This window comes from Oncorhynchus kisutch, linkage group LG15 (assembly GCF_002021735.2).
Source record: "Oncorhynchus kisutch isolate 150728-3 linkage group LG15, Okis_V2, whole genome shotgun sequence".
In the NCBI taxonomy this organism is placed as follows: domain Eukaryota; kingdom Metazoa; phylum Chordata; class Actinopteri; order Salmoniformes; family Salmonidae; genus Oncorhynchus; species Oncorhynchus kisutch.
Genome location: NC_034188.2, coordinates 40,610,087 through 40,632,435, shown reverse-complemented (window position 1 = coordinate 40,632,435; position 22,349 = coordinate 40,610,087). Strand labels below are relative to the sequence as shown.

The window sequence follows — 22,349 nt, the reverse complement described above, 5'->3', positions numbered from 1 at the left end:
ACGTGGGGTTCTAGGTTTAATTTTAAGGCTGTTTTTATTGGAAATCTTACCACATTACTGGTCTCTGAGCGTATCAGACAGTTTCAGTTTTGCGTCAACTATCAGTGAAATAATCAATAATCAATGATCTAAAACCATTGTTCACATTTCCATTTTCTGACATGTTTTGTCCCTGGCAGAGAAGAGAACTTCACCTGCTAAATGTTGTTGTGATACACAGCAATTTCATTTGAGACTAACTGCATGATCATTTCAGCACCATGGATCGAGACAATTTAGACAAGCAGGGTTAAACTCAGTGAAGCATGTTTTAAGAGTCTCTGATGCTAATTTTCTTCTCATTCAAAGAGCAAACGCAAAGCAGTCAAAGTGTTCATGTAATTTGCCAACACATTGTCCATCTGTCAAAGCATTTTGGATGAGTTGCATTTTCTTCAATTTACTAAGCTTGGGTTTGTTTTTGCTATGTGCTCATGGTAAGGGATTCGTAATTGGGTTCTACACAATATGTCTGAAAAATGTGTTGAAGGAAATCTTGTAGTTCCTCTAGTTAATAACATATTTTATTGAATGCATTAAATGTCTTTAAAACAAAACATCTCACCTTGAAAATGTGCTGTACACTACCAAACAAACTGGCGTATACTGGCTACCTGATATAATACACAGATCTTAATGTACCTCTGCAGAGCAAAAATAGATAGCCTTGACAATGTGCATTGCCTCAAAACAGAGCATCAAGGCATGTTAACCTCCGTTATAATTGAAAAACTCCTGATCTCCAATTCAGATCTTTGGGGGAAGTAGGAAACTCAGCCAGCAGCTTTTTCCTCGTTAAGCAGCAACAAATAGAGACTTACAGAAACAGTCTTCCGTTGCTGAATAATCCGATTTTTCAGTGATTTTCATAAAAGTTACTGGGTGAGCAACAGAAAGACGGCTTGGGGTTAACACTGCAGCAAAGGCTCTGTCTTCAGAACACCATATGTACTGTGGCTCTCTACCAACACTTCCAAAAACTGTGCTGCTCCAACCATTGTTTTTTATTGGATGACTTTTCCCAAGGTTCAAATCCTGATGTAAAATATGACTAAACCAGCCTCTATCTAGTCATTGTAAGACAATTGTCTTCCCCTTTTCTTACCCCGGACCGAGAGATTTATACATTAAAAAGCTGGTTTCCCAGACACTGATTAAGCCTGGTCCTGGACTAAAAAGTGTTATAACATGATATATTTTATTGTAGAATAGAAAAGTAGCAATAAATGTCATTACGCACATATTGACCATGGACAACAACAGTAAACACAAAGGACGTCCATGGTAGATACTGAATGGACATCTTCCCCTCTTTCCACTATGTGGATTTACAAACTTCTTAAACAATTCACATGTCGAACACTTAATTATCTACAGAGAGAATAATGTACTTTCAGTCTTTAGCGGTCTACAGTTTATCTATGTTTTCTTATTTGTTAAGAGTCATCTGCATTCACAACAATTTCAATCCACTGACACTGAATGTGTCAAATAATGGAAATATCCACTCAGTTACCAGTTTATTAGGTACACATCGTACCAGGTAAAAAAAAAGGCCAGACTACGGTTTGCAACTGCACATAGGGTGGCAGGGGAGCCTAGTGGTTAGAGTGTTGGACTAATAACCGAAAAGTTGCAAGTTCAAATCCCCGCGCAGACAAGGTACAAATCTGTCATTCTGCCCCTGAACAGGCAGTTAACCCACTGTTCCTAGGCCATCATTGAAAATAAGAATTTGTTCTTAACTGAATTCACCCAACTTATTGTGGGAAGCTATTGTGGGAAGCTTGTGGAAGGCTACCCGAAACGTTTGACCCAAGTTAAACAATTGAAAGGCAATGCTACCAAATACTAATTCAGTGTATGTAAACTTCTGACCCACTGGGAATGTGATGAAAGAAATAAAAGCTGAAATAAATCAATCACTCTACTATTATTCTGACATTTCACATTCTTAAAATAAAGTGGTGAACCTAACTGACCTAAGACAGAGAATTCTTACTTGGAGTACATGTCAGGAATTGTGAAAAACTGAGTTTAAATGTATTTGACTAAGGCGTATGTAAACTTCTGACTTCAACTGTATTTTGCCCATTCTAACAGTCAGTCGAACAGTAACTGAATGCCTCTTTGCATGTCTGCATGCTTTATATAGCATGCCACAGCCACCTGACTCGCTGTCTGTAGGAGCGAACCAATTTTGTGAACGGGGTGGTGTACCTAATAAACTGGACAAATGTACAGTAGTCATATACTGTTCACATAGGCATATTGTTTCAAACGTAATCTAGAACTGAAGAGACAACATACCGGTAAAGGGGAGTTCTGCTGTGCTTCTTTTAACATGTGCCCCAGAAATGCATGTGCTTACTAACCTTGTGCCTCCCCTCACAAAAACAGTTTGTTGATCATCCTTTTAACTTCATTTGAACTGGAAGACATTTTAGAATGAATCATAGCACTTAAAACCAGCCAAATGGAGGGAATCCAAATTAAAATGACTACTGCTTGTGGCATGGTGTTAGAAAAGGGTCCCTATAGACCATACTTTTGGAGTAGTTCGGACTGCCACTGACGCTTGCGCTCGGGGAAAGCCTGTGGGATTTTGATGTTGTTAAAGTCCTGTATGCACTGCTTCATCTCTTCCTCTGCGCTGGGTCTCTCCGTGTTCTTCTTCCTGCTCAGGCCACCCTCACGCCCCATCAGCGACTGGAAGAGCTCGCTGTTGCGTCGCTTATCTGGCAGCTGCATCCACTGCACTGACGAGCCCTTCTTGGAGGGCCGCCCAAGGGTGAGGGTGCTGGGCTGCCGAGAGACAGACTGGAGGGCTCCGCAGGGGGCCATGGATCCCCCGCCGCCTCCCCCACCCAAGTTGGGGCCGTCCTGGGGCGAGGTGGCCTCAGAGTGGGTCTCGGAGCTGGAGGTGGAGAGTTCGTTGAGGGAGGTGCCGCTCTCGCTGCCTTTGTCGGTGCCCAGTTTGTCCTTCTGGCGCTCCTCACAGTCCTGCTTGGGGGAGACGATCTTCGATGCCGGCCCTGCCAAACACAGAGCAGAGAGACAAGGTCAGTCACATGTTGAGACAACTGGAGTAAAGAGCACCTGTGTATGTCATGCTGCCAATTTCCCCCAAATTTCTTCTTCAGTGCCACAGCCATCCACTTATGTTCTGTTACAGTACAAGCACACCTAACTCATCTTGGTGATTAGTTGAGCAGTTGAATCAGTTGTGCTAGGTACTCGCTCGCGTTCTCACTCTCTCTCTCTGGTTACAGTAAGAAGGCTAACGCATCTCAACACCCAGCTTAAAATCCTTGTCAGTGGCTAGGTTTCCATCCAATTGGCTACAGATTTTCGTGTAAATATTCTGAAATCTGCATAAAAACAATATTCACATGTTTACAAATAACTCATTTTGATTCAAGTGAAATGGTGCCTTTTTGCAGCGTTAGTATTTTGTGACATTCCACAGCTCAGGGTTTTTTGTAGAATGAGTTTGGCTGAATCTGACCCCTGGTTTTATAACATCAGAACTAGAGGCATCATTTCTATTATGTCGATTCTACAATTTGCCCATAACATTTCATTGAAATATGAATAAAAAAATGCTTCTACACCCCCCTACCCACTGCAGAATAAACAAAAACACATAAATGATCTACATTCACAATAGCTGATATGGCTTGTGTTCAAATGTCAGCCAGCCCTGGGTTTTTGGTGGGCCGCTGCAAGCCCGTATTAGCAAACACATGCAGGCTGTAAATCAGTGATGCACCTCAAAGGCATTGTACTTCATGGCTTCCACTTTGGTTCACTATCTCACTAATAGCAACAGTAGCCAAGACCCCAAGGATGCCAAACATCATTCACAATGACTGCCTCCACCACGGAAACCAATTACATATGTAGATCCTAGATTACTCTTCCCACAATGCAGTTCCTTTGTGTGGACAGATGTTTCTACCTCTGGGATTTACAGTAGTGATAGAGACAGATCTCGTTATCTCTGACACACACGCTCGTGCGCACACATGCTGTATCTCTATTGCACCCCCCCCCCTCACACAGCAATTTTTTAAAGTTGAATCGAATCAGTGCCAGGTTCCATTTTTCCATCTTTCTCTACACTCAGTGGCACGAATGGAGAAAAAAAATTATGCAATAGACTGCAGAGGGTCAGTAGAAATCAAACCAATTTAGAACGTTCCCTGGGCCTTTAAAACGGAGAATATTCTGTCCGACTGTCTCCCATTTGATTTGAAAATAGAGCATGAATAACTTGCTACTCTCAATGCTTAGACAACTAAAGTCAAGTTAATAGAGGGACTTTAGAGATAGGGAGCCAGTACATCAGAGGAGAAAATGTGACTCCATTAGATAAATAGCATATCATACATCTTGTTTGACAAAGGCACATCATATGTGGCTCCCTATTCTCTGTATACAGTAGTGTACTACCTTTGACTAGGGTCCGTAGGGAAAGTGTGCCATCCAAGGATTACTAACTCGCCGAGACAGTTGGCATTCAACAATGTGTCACGCCCTGACCTTAGATTCTCTGTTTTTCTATATATTTTGGTTAGGTCAGGGTGTGACTAGGGTGGGTACTCTAGTTGTTGTATGTCTAGGGTTTCTGTCATCTGGGGGTTTTGTATGTCTATGATGGCCTGGTATGGTTCCCAATCATAGACAGCTGTTTATCGTTGTCTCTGATTGGGGATCATGTTTAGGTAGCCATATTCCCCATTGTTAGTTGTGGGATCTTGTCTATGTTTGGTTGCCTGTCAGCACTAGTTTGTATAGCTTCACGTTTCATTTTTGTTTGTTGTTTTTGTTCATTCATTAAAAAGAGAATGTACTCATACCACGCTGTGCCTTGGTCCGATCCTTATGACGAACGTGACACAATGTGCTTTTGTGTGGGATGGTTCTTGGCACCCTATCTCAATAAGTCTTAGGGACGCGACTCAATCGAAACCACATTGCAGTATTAAAAGAATAGTGTCAACATAGCCAAATGAAATTACAGAATGGTTTGGGTGACTATAATTAATAGCAGGTAGACTACACAGGTAGATTCTTTCCAGTTTTCAGAATAAGAATGTGTGCATGGACAGTAGTGGTAGTGGATATTTTGAAAGGGTTCACTTGTGTATTTTTTTTATGTGATTGTTTTACATACTGGCTACTGTCAAGACTTTACTTTCATTCATCTTTTTATTTATTTTACCTTCATTTAACTAGGCAAGTCAGTTAAGAACAAATTCTTATTTTCAATGACAGCCTAGGAACAGTGGGTTAACTGCCTGTTCAGGGGCAGAACAACAGATTTGTACCTTGTCAGCTCAGGGGTTTGAACTTGCACCCTTCTGGTTCCTACTCCAACGCTCTAACCACTAGTCTACCCTGCCGCCCTAATCAAATGACTGTTATTTATTTAGTCAACTAACTATGTTTAATTGTTACCTGATTAAATTAATCATGCAACAATTAACTCATTAGGATTGGTGGGCAGCACGAGAGCCGTTGTTTAAAGAGTTACCATCTCCTGAATTAAAGACTAAAGGTCTTTACCTATCACATCCGTAAAACAGTCAACGTATTAATTATAACCTCGTATCGTATCATTTTGAACAGTTGTAACCTCCTGCATCTGCAAAAACCCTAGCCTTACTTGATTCGGTACTACACAAATTGGTGTAATTATTTATTTACTAAATAACTACAGTAAATGGTAACACAGGTAATACATAAAAACAGGCCCTAGCAGACTGACAATATGGCGGCTTATTACAAAGGAGATGAAGAGAGAGAGATGGAGAGAGGGGCAGAGACCTAATCAACCCATGGAGGTCTGGATTTGGAGTGACACTCAAAATGAAAGTGGAAAACCATACTACAGGCTGATCCAACTTTGATGTAATGTCCTTAAAACAAGTCAAAATGAGGCTCAGTAGTGTGTGTGGCCTCCACGTGCCTGTATGACCTCCCTACAACGCCTGGGCATGCTCCTGATGAGGTGGCGGATGGTCTCCTGAGGGATCTCCTCCCAGACCTGGACTAAAGCATCCGCCAACTCCTGGACAGTCTGTGGTGCAATGGATGGTGGATGGAGTGAGACATAATGTCCCAGATGTGCTCAATTGGATTCAGGTCTGGGGAATGGGCAGGCCAGTCCATAGCATCAATGCCTTCCTCTTGCAGGAACTGCTGACACACTCCAGCCACATGAGGTCTAGCATTGTCTTGCATTAGGAGGAACCCAGGGCCAACCGCACCAGCATATGGTCTCACAAGGGGTCTGAGGATCTCATCTCGGTACCTAATGGCAGTCAGGCTACCTCTGGCGAGCACATGGAGGGCTCTGCGGCCCCCCAAAGAAATGCCACCCCACACAATGACTGACCCACCGCCAAACTGGTCATGCTGAAGGATGTTGCAGGCAGCAGAACGTTCTCCACGGCGTCTCCAGACTGTCACGTCTGTCACGTGCTCAGTGTGAACCTGCTTTCATCTGTGAAGAGCACAGGGCGCCAGTGGCGAATTTGCCAATCTTGGTGTTCTCTGGCAAATGCCAAACGTCCTGCACTGTGTTGGGCTGTAAGCACAACCCCCACCTGTGGACGTCGGGCCCTCATACCACCCTCATGAAGTCTGTTTCTGACCGTTTGAGCAGACACATGCACATTTGTGGCCTGTTGGAGGTCATTTTGCAGGGCTCTGGCAGTGCTCCTCCTGCTCCTCCTTGCACAAAGGCAGAGGTAGCGGTCCTGCTGCTGGGTTGTTGCCCTCCTACAGCCCCCTCCACGTCTCCTGATGTACTGGCCTGTCTCCTGGTAGCGCCTCCATGCTCTGGAAACTATGCTGAGAGACACAGCAAACCTCCTTGCCACAGCTCGCATTGATGTGCCATCCTGGATGAGCTGCACTACCTGAGCCACTTGTGTGGGTTGTAGACTCCGTCTCATGCTACCACTAGAGTGAAAGCACCGCCAGCATTCAAAAGTGACCGAAACATCAGCCAGGAAGCATAGGAACTGAGAAGTGGTCTGTGGTCACAACCTGCAATTACAGCTGCAAGTCTCTTGGGGTATGTCTCTATAAGCTTGGCACATCAAGCCACGAGGATTGTTGCCCATTCTTCAAGGCAGAACTGCTCCAGCTCCAAGTTGGATGGGTTGCGTTGGTGTACAGCTATCTTTAAGGCATACCACAGATTCTCAATTGGATTGAGGTCTGAGCATTGACTAGGCCATTCCAAGACATTTAAATGTTTCCCCTTAAACCCCTCGAGTGTTGCTTTAACAGTATGCTTAGGGTCATTGTCCTGCTGGAAGGTGAACATCCGTCCCAGTCTCAAATCTCGAAGACTGAAATAGGATTCTCTCAAGAATTTCCCTGTATTTAATGCCATCCGTCATTCCTTCAACTCTGACCAGTTTCCCAGTCCCTACTGAAGAAAAACATCCCCACAGCATGATGCTACCATGGTGTTCTCAGGGTAATGAGAGGCGTTGGGTTTGTGCCAGACATAACGTGGTCTTGATGGCCAAAAAGCTAATTTTAGTCTCATCTGACCCGAGTACCTTCTTCCATATGTTTGGGGAGTCTCCCACATGCCTTTTGGCGAACACCAAACGTGTTTGATTATTTTCATTAAGGAATGGCATTTTTCTGGCCACTTTTCCATAAAGCCCAGCTCTGTGGAGTGTACGGCTTAAAGTGGTCCTATGGACAGACACTCCAATTTCCGCTGTGGAGCTTTGCAGCTCCTTCGGGGTTATCTTTGGTCTGTTTGTTGCCTCTCTGATTAATGCCCCTCTTGCCTGGTCCGTGAGTTTGGGTGGGCGGCCCTCTCTTGGCAGCTTTGATGTTGTGCCTTATTCTTTCCATTTTATAATAATGGATTTAATGGTGCTCCTTGGGATGTTCCAAGTTTCAGATATTTTTTATAACCCAATCCTGACCTGTACTTCTCCACAACTTAGCCCCTGACCAGTTTGGAGAGCTCCCTGGTCTTCATAGTGCCGCTTGCTTTGTGGTGCCCCTCGCTTAGTGGGGTTGCAGACACTTGGGCCTTTCAGAACAGGTGTACATATACTGAGATAATGACAGATCATGTGAAACTTTGATTGCACACAGGTAACTAATTATGTGACTTCTGAAGGTAATTGGTTACACCAGATCTTATTTAGGGGCTTCATAGCAAAGGAGGTGAATACATATGCATGCACCACTTTTCCGTTTTAAATTATTTTAGAATTTTATTAAGCAAGTTATTTCCAAAATGGCAAAATGTGCCGTTAATATAAATTGTGAGCCATCCTCAGTAACTCGTCGAAGCGTAACTGGATCATCAATTTGAGATACACTGGCCCAATTGCCTTGCCCAGAAGTGGCACGAGAATGCAATTTCCTCATTAGAACACCATCTCTGTCTAAGTATACCCCACAAACTTCAACAAACTCTTCCTCCGGACGTATCTCAGCAGCAAGGGGAGATGAAAACATCTTTACTCTGTTCAGAAATCAGCTGCTTCCTAGACATCGAAGTGTCAACTGTAGGAACTCTCTTCCTTCAGTGGTCCTACAAACTCACTCACCTTAGGGGTTTTCAAAGGAAAAGTCAATTCAGGAGATTTACTGAAATTAGGATCACCCATAAACGTCTCAGACAGATCGACCATTGTGGGATCGCTGACTCACAGTATCTTCAAAGAGACTTAATGGGCTGGAGGGCTCCCACAAGAAGAAACTGATTTTTTTCGCTCTCATTTTTCTGTTTCAACTTAGGACACAGAGACAATGTGTCCTTTCTCACGGTAATAATAACAAACTGGCATATACAAAAAAACTGTTCTGTCGATCTTTCTTTGGGCACTGTAGAAAAGGACCGAAACCTTTTGGAGGTGACTTCTCTGAATTGCTTTTATGCGTAGGGATAACTACTGTGTGCATTGTTTGAAGGTCGTTTTATGTGCCAACACACACTCATCTGCCAGAGCTGCTGCTTTTTCAAGAGTGAGATCCTTGTGCTCATAAATATAGGTAGAAACCATTTCGTGAAGGCAATTTTTTTAACTTCTCGAGAATTACGAGTGTCTTTTAAATCCTCAACGTCGTTGACCTTTTGAGAACCACACCACCGATTAGAAAGACACGCGTGTTCACTTGCAATCTCAGCACGGCTTTTTGATTCTATCTTTTGTAATTTACGGAACTGTTGTCCGTACGCCTCTGGGACCAACTCGTAAGCCTGAAGGATAGCAGCTTTACCAGTGTCATAATCTGAACTCTGGCCAAGAGAAAGCAGTGGTCACTTTGTTTTCCCCACAATAACATTTTGGAGGAGCAGTGACCAAATGTCACACGGCAATTTTAGGGATGTGGCAGTCCACTCAAACAGAGTAAAATATACACTATATATGTGACCCGATTCGTGAAGCTAGGCATATGCCGCAAGTCACGACTTCACAGGGGAGTCGTTCGAATGTAAAAAAATATATAAAAAATTATCAAAATGCGTTTTTGGGGCGAAATGCCTTCTCAAACAACTTTCATGTGCCTTAATAACAAACTTGTATGCCATCTGTAAATTTGAATAAAATTGTTAAATTTACAAGCCATTTTGCTTAAGCCACAGAAAAAGTTGGCAACCTTCCCCCTATCCATGATTGGCTGAGATAATGAGTGGGCTGGACATGCCGAGAGAGGATTTCGGATTGGTCTGTCATATTGAAGGCTGCTGTCTATTTGAGCTGGTAAGTCTGTGTTGGTAATCCTGTCGAACGCGGCTTTAAAAAAAAAAGTATTGTGTATTGGAGCTGCATAAGTGTTCTCCACTTTCTGGAGGACCGAGTTTTGAAATCAGTGGAATTAGAGTATGATAGCTAAAGAGGCTAATGCTTGGCGTTGGGCAGACCTCACTACCCTCTGGAGAGCCTTACGGTTGTGGGAGGAGCAGTTGCCGTACCAGGCGGTGATACAGCCCGACAGGATGCTCTCGATTGTGCATCTGAAAAAGTTTGAGTGTTTTTGGTGACAAGCCAGATTTCTTCAGCCTCCTGATGGTTGAGGAGGCGCTGTTTGTCTGTGATGTGTACGCCGAGAAACTTAAACTTTCCACCTTCTCCACTACTGTCCCGTTGATGTGGATAGGGGGGTGCTCCCTCTGCTGTTTCCTGAAGTCCACGGTCATCTCCTTTGTTTTGTTGACGTCGAGTGTGAGGTTATTTTCCTGACACCACACTCCGTAGGCCCTCACCTCCTCCCTGTAGGCCGTCTCATCGTTGTTGGTAACCAAGCCTACCACTGTAGTGTCGTCTACAAACTTGATGTTTGAGTTTGAGGCATGCATGGCCACTCAGTCATGGGTGAACGGGGAGTACAGGAGAGGTCTGAGAACTCACCCTTGTGGGGCCACAGTGTTGAGGATCAGCGGTGTGGAATGTTATTTCTTACCCTCACCACCTGGTGAGGGCATCCCGTCAAAGTCCAGGACCCATGTGCACGGGGCGGGGTCGAGACCCGGAGTCTTGAGCTTAATGATGAGTTTGGAGGGTACTATGGTGTTAAATGTGGAGCTCATGTCGATGAACAGCATTCTTACATAGGTATTCCTCTTGTCCAGATGGGTTATTGCAGTGAGCAGTGTGATTGCGATTGTGTTGTCTGTGGACCTATTGGGGCGGTAAGCCATCTGACATTCCGAAGAACGAATCTGGGTTTGGCGGATGCCAGGAGAACGCTACCTGCCCGAATGGATTGTGCCATCTATAATGGTCTGGGGCTGTTTATCCTGGTTCGGGCTAGGCCCCTTAGTTCCAATGAAGGGAAATCTTAACGCTACAGCATAGAACATTCTAGATTATTCCGTGCTTCCAACTTTGTGGCAACAGTTTGCGGAAGGCCCTTTCCTGTTTTAGCATGGGTAAAACGTTTAAAAAAGCAGACATTGAATATCCCTTTGAGCATGGTGGAGTTATTAATTACACTGTGGATGGTCTATTAATTCATCCAGTCACTACAAAGATACAGGTGTCCTTCCTAAGTCAGTTGCCCGAGAGGAAGTAAACCGCTCAGGGATTTCAGCATGAGAACAATGGTGACTTTAAAGCAGGTACAGAGTTTAATGGCAGTGAGAAAACTGAGGATGGATCAACAACATTGTAGTGTCTCAATACTAACCTAAATGACAGAGTGTAAGGAAGAAAGCTTGTACAAATTAAAACAGGATGCATGCTTTGAAATAATTTGATTAAGGCACTAAAGTAAAACTGCAACAAAAGATGTGGCAAATTAACTTTGTCCTAAATACAAAGTGTTATGTTCTGGGAAAATCCAACCCAACACATCAGAGTACAACGCTCCATATTTTTTAAGTATGGTGGTGACTGCATCATGTTATGGGTATGCTTGTCATCGGCAAAGACTAGGGAGGTTTTTTTTTTAAATAAAAAGAAACGGAATAGAGCTAAGCTTAGGCCAAATCCTAAAGGAATATCTTGTTCGGTTTGCTTTCCAACAGACACTGGGAGACATTCAGGAGTTGCTTACCAAGACATTGATTGTTCCTGACTGGCCTAGTTACAGTTTTGACTTAAATTGGCTTCAAAATCTATGGCAAGACTCTAAAATGGCTGTCTAGCATGGATCAACAACCAACTTGACAGAGCGTGAAGAATTTTTAAAATAATAATGTACAAGTGTTATACAATCCAGTTGTGCAAAGCTCTTAGACTTACCCAGAAAGACTCAAAGAGAGACTTACTAATGTTAGACATTTTTCTTCCACTTTGACATAAGAGTATTTTGTGTAGATCATTGAGAGAAAAAAATAACAATTAAATCAATTTGAATCTCACCTTGTAAACACAACAAAATGTGGGAAATGACAACGGGTGTGAATACTTTCTGAAGGCACTGCACATGATAATTACAAGTATATCCTATGTAACTACATTGTTCTTATATGACAATTGATTCGGTATAGCCATTGAGCCACCTCAAAACATAGAAATAAACAAATAGAAAATCAAACCAAATGTTAATTGTCACATTCACTGAATACAGCAAGTGTAGACCTTACCATGAAATGCTTACTTACAAGCCCTTAACCAACAATGCAGTTCAAGAAATAGAGTTAAGATTTACTAAATAAACTAAATTAAAAAATGTAATTACATATTAACAAGGCTATATACAGGGGGGTGCTGGTACCAATGTGTGGGGGTACAGGTTGGTCGAGGTAATTTGTACATGTAGGTAGGGGTAAAGTGACTATGCACAGATAATAAACAGAGAGTAGGTGGACCCCATTTGATGAACTGTTCAGCATTCTTATAGCTTGTGGTTAGAAGCTGTTAAGAAGCCTTTTGGAACTGCCGTGTGGTAGCAGAGAGAACAGTCGGATTTGGGTGACTGGAGTCTTTTGGGCCTTCCTCTGACACCGCCTAGTATATAGGTCCTGAATGGCAGGAAGCTTGGCCCCAGTGATGTACTGGGCCGTACGCACTACCCTCTGTAGCGCCTGTCGTGGAAATTCATATTGAGAGAGACTTTGCCATTTCTTCAAACAATCATCTTTAATTGTTATCAATTATTGCAATAAGACTGTTGGGCCGAGCAGCCTATCCCTTACAGACAATGCAGAGTTTTTATATAGCTGACATTAAAGATGCTTAGTCATTGCTGGTTCCACCCCTCCTATGCAGATTGGGGCATCGTAAGTCATCCTGTGGTCATCCAAACCCGGTGCCGTTTCAACCTGACCCCGGCTTAGTTTCCCAGATGCCAGGATGATTAGAACAATAAGGGATTGTTTGAAACTCTTCCAGGCTATCTCTATCTCGGGTCACACACACCACATTTTGTCTATTTGTCTATTAGGTTTTATCACCAAGACATTGTCAGCTCAAGCTATCTCTGGCAAAACACATTTTCCTTGACCATACGCCCACTCTAACTGTAGGAGTGGAGACCATAAAAACACAGCGTTAGTAGGACAGAAATGTATTTTTTTCTATCACACGCCTTACAGTCGGGTGCCAAGCAGTTGCCATACCAGACAACTGTCAGGATGTTCTCGATGATGCACCTCTAGATCGTTTTGAGGATCTGGGGATCCATGTTAAATCTTTTTAGTCTCCTGAGGGGGAAAGGGTGTTGTTGTGCCCCCTTCACGACTGTCTTGGTGTGTTTGGACCATAATAGTTTGTTGGTGATGTGGACACCAAGGATCTTGAAACTCTCGAGCTGCTCCATTACAGCCCGTCGATGTTAATGTGGGCCTTTTCGGCCCTCATTTTCCTGTAGTCCACGATCATCTCCTTTGTCTTGCTCAAGTTGAGGGAGAGGTTGTTGTCCTGGCACCACACTGCCAGATCTATAACCTCCTCCCTCTAGGCCGTCTCATCATTACCGGTGAAAGTTAAAATGACAGGGTGTGTCTTGTTAAGATTGTTGTTACCAGGTCCTAGCCTATTTATCAACACTGGTATTACATGTGGATTTGATGATAGTGGCACCTTGTAGTTACATGTCATATTTTGGTTTTAGTTATTAACATGGTAATTCACAAGTGTCTAAAATGTGCAATTACAAAACAGTTATATAGTGGAAAAATAAAATGTGTAATAACATCAGTAATTACACATGTGGAATAACCTTCAGCAAGTGGATGTGTAATTACACATTCCTTCTTACAATTGTGTAATAACTTATAGGGCTTAAACCTTATTACCAAGTAGTTACATACTAACACATGTAACTACTATGTTGTTACTACAGTTATTGTGTAGTTACATAGTAATAGTGGCAACTTAATGTAAAGCGTTACCGAATTACATATTTGAACTTAAATTGTTCACATCCAAGGACAAGCTGGTGATCTAATATTGAACTGAGTCAAATCTCAACCCTCCCTATAAAGGATCTAGTTCCCTATAACCACTCTCCCATATAATTCCCTGCCGAGTCTTCATGTTTCAGATCGATTCTCTGGGAGAGTCTTTCTCAGGGCTGCAAGATCATCACTGAGCCCTAGGGACAGTAGGGAAAGGCTACTCAGGTGGGGTCGGTTAGAGCTGAATTAGGACCACTGATGCCAGCGCCCTTCTCCGGTGACATTGGGACTACAATCAGGTTTCCATCCAAACTTTTTATGCGAGTAAAGTGCAGCTGAAGTCGGAAGTTTACATACACTTAGATTGGTGTCATTAAAACTAGTTTTTCAACCACTCCACAAATTTCTTGTTAACAAACTATAGTTTTGGCAAGTCGGTTAGGACATCTACTTTTTTCCAACAATTGTTTTCAGACAGATTATTTCACTTATTCACTGTATCACAATTCCAGTGGGTCAGAAGTTTACATACACGAAGTTTACTGTGCCTTTAAACAGCTTGGAAAATTCCAGAAAATTATATAATGGCTTTAGAAGCTTCTGATAGACTAATTGACATAATTTGAGTAAATTGGACGTGTACATGTGGATGTATTTCAAGGCCTACCTTCAAACTCAGTTACACTTTGCTTGACATCATGGAAAAATCAAAATAAATCAGCCAAGACCTCAGAAAAACAATTGCAGACCTCCACAAGTCTGGTTCATCCTTGGGAGCAATTTCCAGATCCCTGAAGTTACCACATTCATCTGTACATACAATATTACGCAAGTATAAACACCATGTGCCACGCAGCCATCATACCACTCAGGAAGGAGATGCGTTCTGTCCAGAACAACAGCAAAGGACCTTGTGAAGATGCTGGAGAAAACAGGCACAAAAGTATCTATATCCACAGTAAAATTAGTCCTATATCGACATAACCTGAAAGGCCGCTCAACAAGGAAGAAGCCACTGCTCAAAAACCTCCATAAAATAGCCCGACTACGGTTTGCACATGGGGACAAAGATCATACTTTTTGGAGAAATGTCCTCTGGTCCGATGAAACAAAAATAGAACTGTTTGGCCATGAGGACCATAGTTATGTTTGGAGGAAAAAAGGGGAGGCTTGCAAGCCGATGAACACCATACCAACTGTGAAGCACGGGTGTGGCGGCATCATGTTGTGGGGGTGCTTTGCTGCACGAGGAACTGGTGCACTTCATAAAATAGATGGCATCGTGATGATGAAAATTGTGGATATATTGAAGCAACATCTCAAGACATCAGTCAGGAAGTTAAAGCTTGGTCGCAAATGGGTCTTCCAAATGGACAATGACCCCAAGCATACTTGCAAAATTGCATAAGGACAACAAAGTCAACGTATTGGAGTGGCCATCACAAAGCCCTGACCTCAATCCTACAGAAAATCTGCGGGCAGAACTGAAAAAGCATATGCGAGCAAGGAGGCCGACAATCCTGACTCAGTTACACCAGCTCTGTCAGGAGGAATGGGCCAAAATTCACCCAACTTATTGTGAGAAGCTTTTGGAAGGCTATCCAAAACGTTTGACCCAAGTTAAACAATTTAAAGGCAATGCTACCAATTACTAATTGGGTGTATGTAAACTTCTGACCCACTGGGAATGTGATGAAAGAATGAAAGAAATAAAAGCTGAAATAAATCATTATCTCTACTATTATTCTGACATTTCATATTCTTAAAATAAAGTGGTGATGCTAACTCACCTAAGACAGGGCATTTTTTACTAGGAAGATATATCTGGAGGTGTATGTAAACATCCGACTTCAACTGTACAAGTCGGATAAGAAAAAATTCCCGACAGGCCCGATGAAACAGCTAATTTTCCAAATGTTGACTAAACATGCTAGACAAGGTAGGATCTTTGTTCGTCTGTAAAATGAATTGTGAGAAATGGCGATGGAAATGCTCTTATGCAAAAATATGAATAGAATAACCATCATAACGAAGTCAACTTGGAGTCAAACAATGACATGTTGTGTGGTCCTCTCACTATGACTTGTTGGGAAAGAAGGCAGTTTATTAGGCTACAGATTAAGTATGTGATGATGAACTTCACAAGGTAATTGATACTCCTTTCCAGTAACGGTCTTATTCTGGAGACATTATGATCTATGTTTGGCTGCCTTTTGACAAGTAAAAAGAATCGTTATCTTTTTTCCATAATCTAATCATCAAGGCTATCCTACCCACACTGTATCTGCGAGCTGTTGGCTAGAGAGTCTGTGTCAAGACCAGAGTGGAAACATTTGCAATATACTGTAAAGCAACATTTGTTTTTACACAACCATCAGTGGAGTTGAAAATGCAATGGAAACTCATTTAACTTGTGTTCTTTATTCGGTACATGGGAATTTAATCGCAAAAGTTATTTATGTGCACTATGTCATCATAGTAGTGTGTAGTCTCTCTCTTTCCCTCGCTCTCTGCCTCTCCCTCTCCAACCACAGAACAACAGTTTAGGTTACCTATATTTTGCCTGTTTTTGATGATGGAAAGAAACAATGTTCTCAGAGAAATCTTTTATTTTTAAATGATTTGTTATTTGGATCCCCATTAGCTTTTGCAGAAGCAGCAACTACTTTTCCTGGGGTCCACAAAAAAAACATGACAATTAACCAAAGTCACACAAATGTAAAATACAAAAATATACAAACAATACAACTAAAGCATAATGTGTTAGTGTGTATGTGCATGCGTGTGTCCCCTCACAGCTCACGCCATTTCATGAGTTGAATTTGTTTTTAAAGGTAATTTTGCTGTTCGCCTTCAGTAATTGGAAATTGAAGGGAGTTCCATGCGATCATGGCTCAGTATAAAAAAACGTTGCTTTGCCGTGAATTCATTTTGGACTTGGGGACTGTGAAACCCCTGGTGGGATGACTTATGGGGTACGGGTGTCTGAGCTGAATGTTATTTGATTATGCAGACAATCTAGAATTTTCGTCAAACATTTCTCATAAAAACCAGAAGAGAAGTGGATAATCTCTCATCAACCCCTAAGGCATGCTGCTCTGTTTTGAGCCAGCTGCAGTTTCGCTAGCTCTTTCTTTGCAAAACGTGACCATATTACCAGACAGTAATCAAGATGGAGAAAGACCAGAGCCTGAACAACTAGTACAGTTGATTTGTGTCAAAAACAGACAGACCACTTCCCATCTTCACAACAACTTTGTCTGTAAATGATTTGACCATGATAATTTACCATCTAATGTTATACCTAGGAGTTTAGCTTCCTCAACCTGCTCAATGGTCACATCCTTTATGAACTCCAGTTGAGGTTCGGGTCTTACTGAATGTTTTGAACCCAATAGAAGTATTTTAGTTTTAGCTATACTTAAAGGGATACTTCAGGATTTTGGCAATTTACTTCCCCAGAGTTATATGAATTTGTGAAAAACATTTTTATGTCTGTGTCCAGTATAAAGAAAGTTGGAGGTAATTTCGTGAGCCAATGCTAACTAAACATTAGCACAGTAATTGAGCAAATGCTAGTTAGCGACTTCCTTCAAACTGAACGCAGAGATATAAAAAATGGCATCCTCAAGTTCATCTGACCCTAGGGAAGTACATAGATAAAGGGCCTCATTGCCAAAATCCTGAAGTATCCCTTTAAGACCAATTTATTATTAATCACCCATTCTGATACTGACTGTAACTCTTGTATTAGAATTTCAGTGAGCTCACTGGCTTTGGGTGCTGATGTATAGTGTGGAATCATCCACGTACACAGTCATTCTAGCTTAGTTTCCCAGATGCCAGGATGATTAGAACAATAAGGGATTGTTCTAAACTCTTCCAGGCTATCTCTATCTCATCTCGGGTCACACACACCACATCTTGTCTATGGAATGCCAGCTTTAGGTGTTTATCACCAAGTCATTGTCAGCTCAAGCTATCGCTAGCAAAAACCATTTTCCTTGACCATACACCCAGTCTAACTGTAGGAAGCTAGAGTGGAGACCATACAAACACAGCATTAGTAGGACAGACATGGATTTTGTTCCTGTCATCATTTGTAAAAATAGAGAAGCGTAACAGCCCAAGGCAACTGCCCCGAGGGACACTGCCCTGTACATATCTGATGTTAAAGAAGCTTCCATTGAAGAACATAACATTGCAAAGTGGGGTTGGAGAAGTACATCCAGCACTTTCTCATATTGGAAATGTTTACGTGAAAGAGTAATACATCTCAATGAATAACAGGATATCATTAAGGCATGAATCCTTGGTTAAGAATCACTTGACACTTTAAAAAACACCTTTCAGACCAGCCTCAACAAATGGACCAGACTGACCTCAGAGCCATATGGGTCGTTCCACTTCAAAAATGACAAAAAAAATGCAAGAAAGTTTGAATTTGAAACAGTGGCCAGATAAACAAAACCAAAGCATGGGCTGCTGTCATAGCTGGTCCATAGAGAGTTTACAGGGCTAGAAAACCTCAATTCAATTTTGTAAACTGTCCCTTTAACAATTTGTGTTGGGGGGGGGGGGGTTCTTTAATGTCCTTGAAAATAAATATCTGAACACTATGAAGTTGATATGCGTACACACGCGCTCAATTATACGCTCGCTTACACATATGGACCCATACACACACACACACACACACACACTTGATCTCTCACTCTCTCTCTTCACTCATCTCCCTCTCTCTCTCCTCTCTCTCTCTATTGTTGAGAACTCTTCTCTTATTTAATGTCTTGTTTGTCTATGTTTACAACAAGCAATGGGAAGAGATCAGAACAGGGATGATGCGGGATAATAACTTATTGTAAGGGATACAGTTGTACTGTAGTAAAGCAATCTCTATAGAAATGTCATAATCATGTGAAATTTCAATGGAAATGCTGGGATGTGTTTTTCAATTAAAACTATAATGCAAATATCATGGTGATACAATGTGGATTACAATTATCATCCTGAATATTAAGGCTTCATGTGACACACATAGACACTCAACCATGCAAATTGGCTGGGTTATTATTTATTTAGACATGACATGTTATAGTCTTACTCTTATCCAGACATCACACCCACTCACTAAGTCACATCCAATATCATACACATCAACCTACTCAGATTTACTACACAGATAATAGCTTGACAACATTTTCTAACATCTGTGGCACTGGCTCACAGGCAAACAGACAAGGGAATACAACAAATATTACTAGAACCTGTTTCTTGAATTCTAAACATCAGACATTTGAAATCTCAAATTTTGACCGTCATAATAGCTCTTACGACAGTACATTTACAAGCACTAATTATGGTCAATTTAGACTGAGAATAGTATCTAGTTACGGTACGGGGTGAAATAAGTATAGCCAGTTGTAATTGTAATGGTTTAGCAGATTATAAAAAATATCAGTCTTTACATGGATTTGGTCTTATGTAGCAAAATGTTAAATGATGTTTTTTTTAAAACATTTGATAAATGACTCGGAGCTAGAAAAGGTTATCATACACTACAGTTGAGGAACAATGGGAAAGTAATTCTGCTTTGAAAGTTGATAAACTTGTAAACTCACTTTTGAGAAAAGGGCCTTGGAATATTTTGGTATGTGGTGAAGAGCTCTCCTTTGTCTACACCCATTCAGCATTGTTCACACCCTCTTACTCTTTAGCCCCGCCCATCTCTTTAAGGATTCACATGTGAGGCCATGTGCTAAACAGTGAGTAGTGTAGGAACGATTAAGACTAAAAGTGGTAGTAGCCTACAATAAGGAAACATTTCAGGTGAACAGAAAGTGTCCAGATGTAAAGATACCTCAACAGAAAATGACTGAAGTAAAAGTCACCCAGGAAAATACTACTTGAGTAAAAGTATTTGGTTTAAAAAAATACTTTATCAAAAGTAAAAGTATAAATAATTTCAAATTCCTTATAGTAATTCAGATGAACCAAATTGTTTTTTAAAATATTTGTTCATTGACGGATAGCCAGGGACACTCCAACGCTCAGACATTTACAAATGAAGCATGTGTTTAGTGAGATCAAAAGCAGTAGGGATGATACATTTGTGAATGGGACAATTTTCCTGTCAAAATGTAACTATTACTTTTGGGTGTCAGGGAAAATGTATGCAGTAAAAAGTACATTCTTTTCTTTCGGAATGTAGTGAAGTAAAAGTTGCCAAAAATATAAATACTTAAGTATCAAAAGTAAGTAAAAATATTTTCAAATTCCTTAAACTAGACCCAATTGTTTTTATTTATCAGACATAACTTACAAACAAAGCATTTTTGTTTTGTGAGTCTGTGTCGTATGTCACAAAGTCCTGTTACGACCACACGTCAGTATTCATTTTATATATCAATATTTGTCTTGTCAAGTGGATGGGTCACTACAGAAGGTGTAAACGGTACAGCCAAATGGTTACTTGCATAGTAGCAATATCAGAAATAGATAGTGTCAATATAAATCAAATAATATACAGTATGTACACAAACAATATCAATAACGATCGTGATAGATGAGGTAGTTCTATGCATACTATCAGGGGTAAAGTGGCTAAGCAGCAGGATAAAGAAATGTGTAGCAGCAACGTGTGTTAGGAGAGAGTAATTTGAATAGAGGCACTGCAGATAATGCTGATGACTGGTCCGTCTGACCCACGCATGAACAAGGGAATCTATATTCAGAGAGCCTGTTTCTATCCTGCCCTTGACTTTGGTGCAGGGCATGCGATGTCCATAGCCTCTTCATCGCAAAACTCCCTGATCTTCTCAAAAATATACGTTTTCCTAGCTGTGTCCAGTTCAGGTGGTGCTTGTACAGGCAGACCATCTATGGGAGGAAAGATGTCAGCGTTGCGCAGTAGCTGAAACCTGGTCCCGACTCAGTCCGAATGCTCCTTGGCGACAACAACACCAGGCTCCAGAGCATGGAAGCTGTAAAACAGGAAATATATATTTTTTAAATAAGACATTACAACACCAATTCATCTCCCAAGTTCAGATAAGAAGAATAACCTCATATAATGCAATGAAAATTATATTCACCTGAAGTGCTGGTACTGCTTGAACTGTGGCAGCGGCCTGAAGTACGGAGTCAGGTGTTGTTGCCAGCCATAGCTTTCCACCAGCACCGTACCATCCTCCGAGACTGTGGTGGAGCTTGTGTATGGTCCGCCAGGCACAATACCAGAGCACAAACGTGTTCTTGTTTTCGCCACTGCAGTTATCACAATTCAGGTCCACACGTGTTTCCACAACTCCGTGGTTGGTGAAGAAATGGTGCATGTAGTTGATGACTGCGCTGCTGCCTTTGCTGGATGACATGCCTACATCAGTCAAGTAGTTGACTTGTTGTGGGTTTCCTTCACAGCAGACACGAAACAAGCCACACTTGCAAGGAGTTAAAAAGTAGATGGGACCTGGCTGCATAGGGTCAGAAGGATAGTGCACCTGCAAACAACAAAAGAACATTAAGATAAGTTAATGAAAAGAAAATGTAATGTAAAACGTGATATCATTTTGTAATGCATCGTTATCAGGTAAGTTTCACTTACCTACAAATGTGCAGAGCAGCAGCACTGCATACAGAAACATCGTCTTGGAAACTGGAAGTTAAAATGATATAACACACAGCCTGACTACACGTACCTCTGGAAAATACAGATCAATAAAAGTAGTGCCAGTCATGTTGGTCAGTTAAATAATGAAAACGTGTTGTTCATGCTTTACATACCAAGTGTTCCATTCCTTGTAGAGACGCCACACTGCTGCTTTTGTCACATGGGATGACAGCAGCTTTGCACCAAAGTGTTTGTGTCCCTGGCGGCGTCCTGGTAACACTATTGCATTATCCTCTGTGTAGCTGTTGATGAAGTTCACCACTCGCTGCAAGTCCTCATGCTTCAGTGTAAGCTGTGCTTGCTTGGGCCATCAGTCTGTGGTGGTATGTAGACAGTTACGAAAAATACAGATGAACTCTCTAGGAAAGATGGTGTGGTCTACAGCTTATCATGAGATACTCTACCTCAGGCGAGCACAACCTCAAGATTTCCTTAGATATCGTGGACCAGCTGTTTACAAATATACATAGGCCGCCACCCCATGTCTTACCAGAGGCTGCTGTTCTATCTGGCCGAGAGTGTATAACCTGCATGTTATTAATGTCGTCGTCTGTCACGATTCGGTGAAACATAAGATAACAGTTTTTATTGTCACGTTGGTAGGATATACGTGCTTTTAGTTTGGCCCATTTATTTTCCAGCGATTGAACGTTGGCCAACAGTACGGAGGGCTGTCACGCCCTGACCATAGAGAACCTTTTTATTCTCTATTTTGGTGATGTCGGGGTGTGACTAGGGTTGGTAATCTAGGTTGTTTTATTTCTATGTTGGCCTGGCATGGTTCCCAATCACAGGCAGCTG

The 22,349-nt window shown here is 41.8% G+C and overlaps 1 protein-coding gene across 1 annotated transcript in view; it reads right to left on the bottom strand.

The window, feature by feature from the left end:
• Positions 1-1,218: 1,218 nt before the first annotated feature.
• LOC109906032 (BTB/POZ domain-containing protein KCTD8-like) overlaps positions 1,219-22,349 on the bottom strand; it is a 96,553-nt gene continuing 75,422 nt past the window's right edge. The window contains exon 2 of the mRNA XM_020503676.2: positions 1,219-3,074. Coding sequence (XP_020359265.1) covers positions 2,575-3,074 — 500 coding nt within the window. The 3' untranslated portion in view covers positions 1,219-2,574. The remainder of the gene's footprint in view (positions 3,075-22,349) is intronic.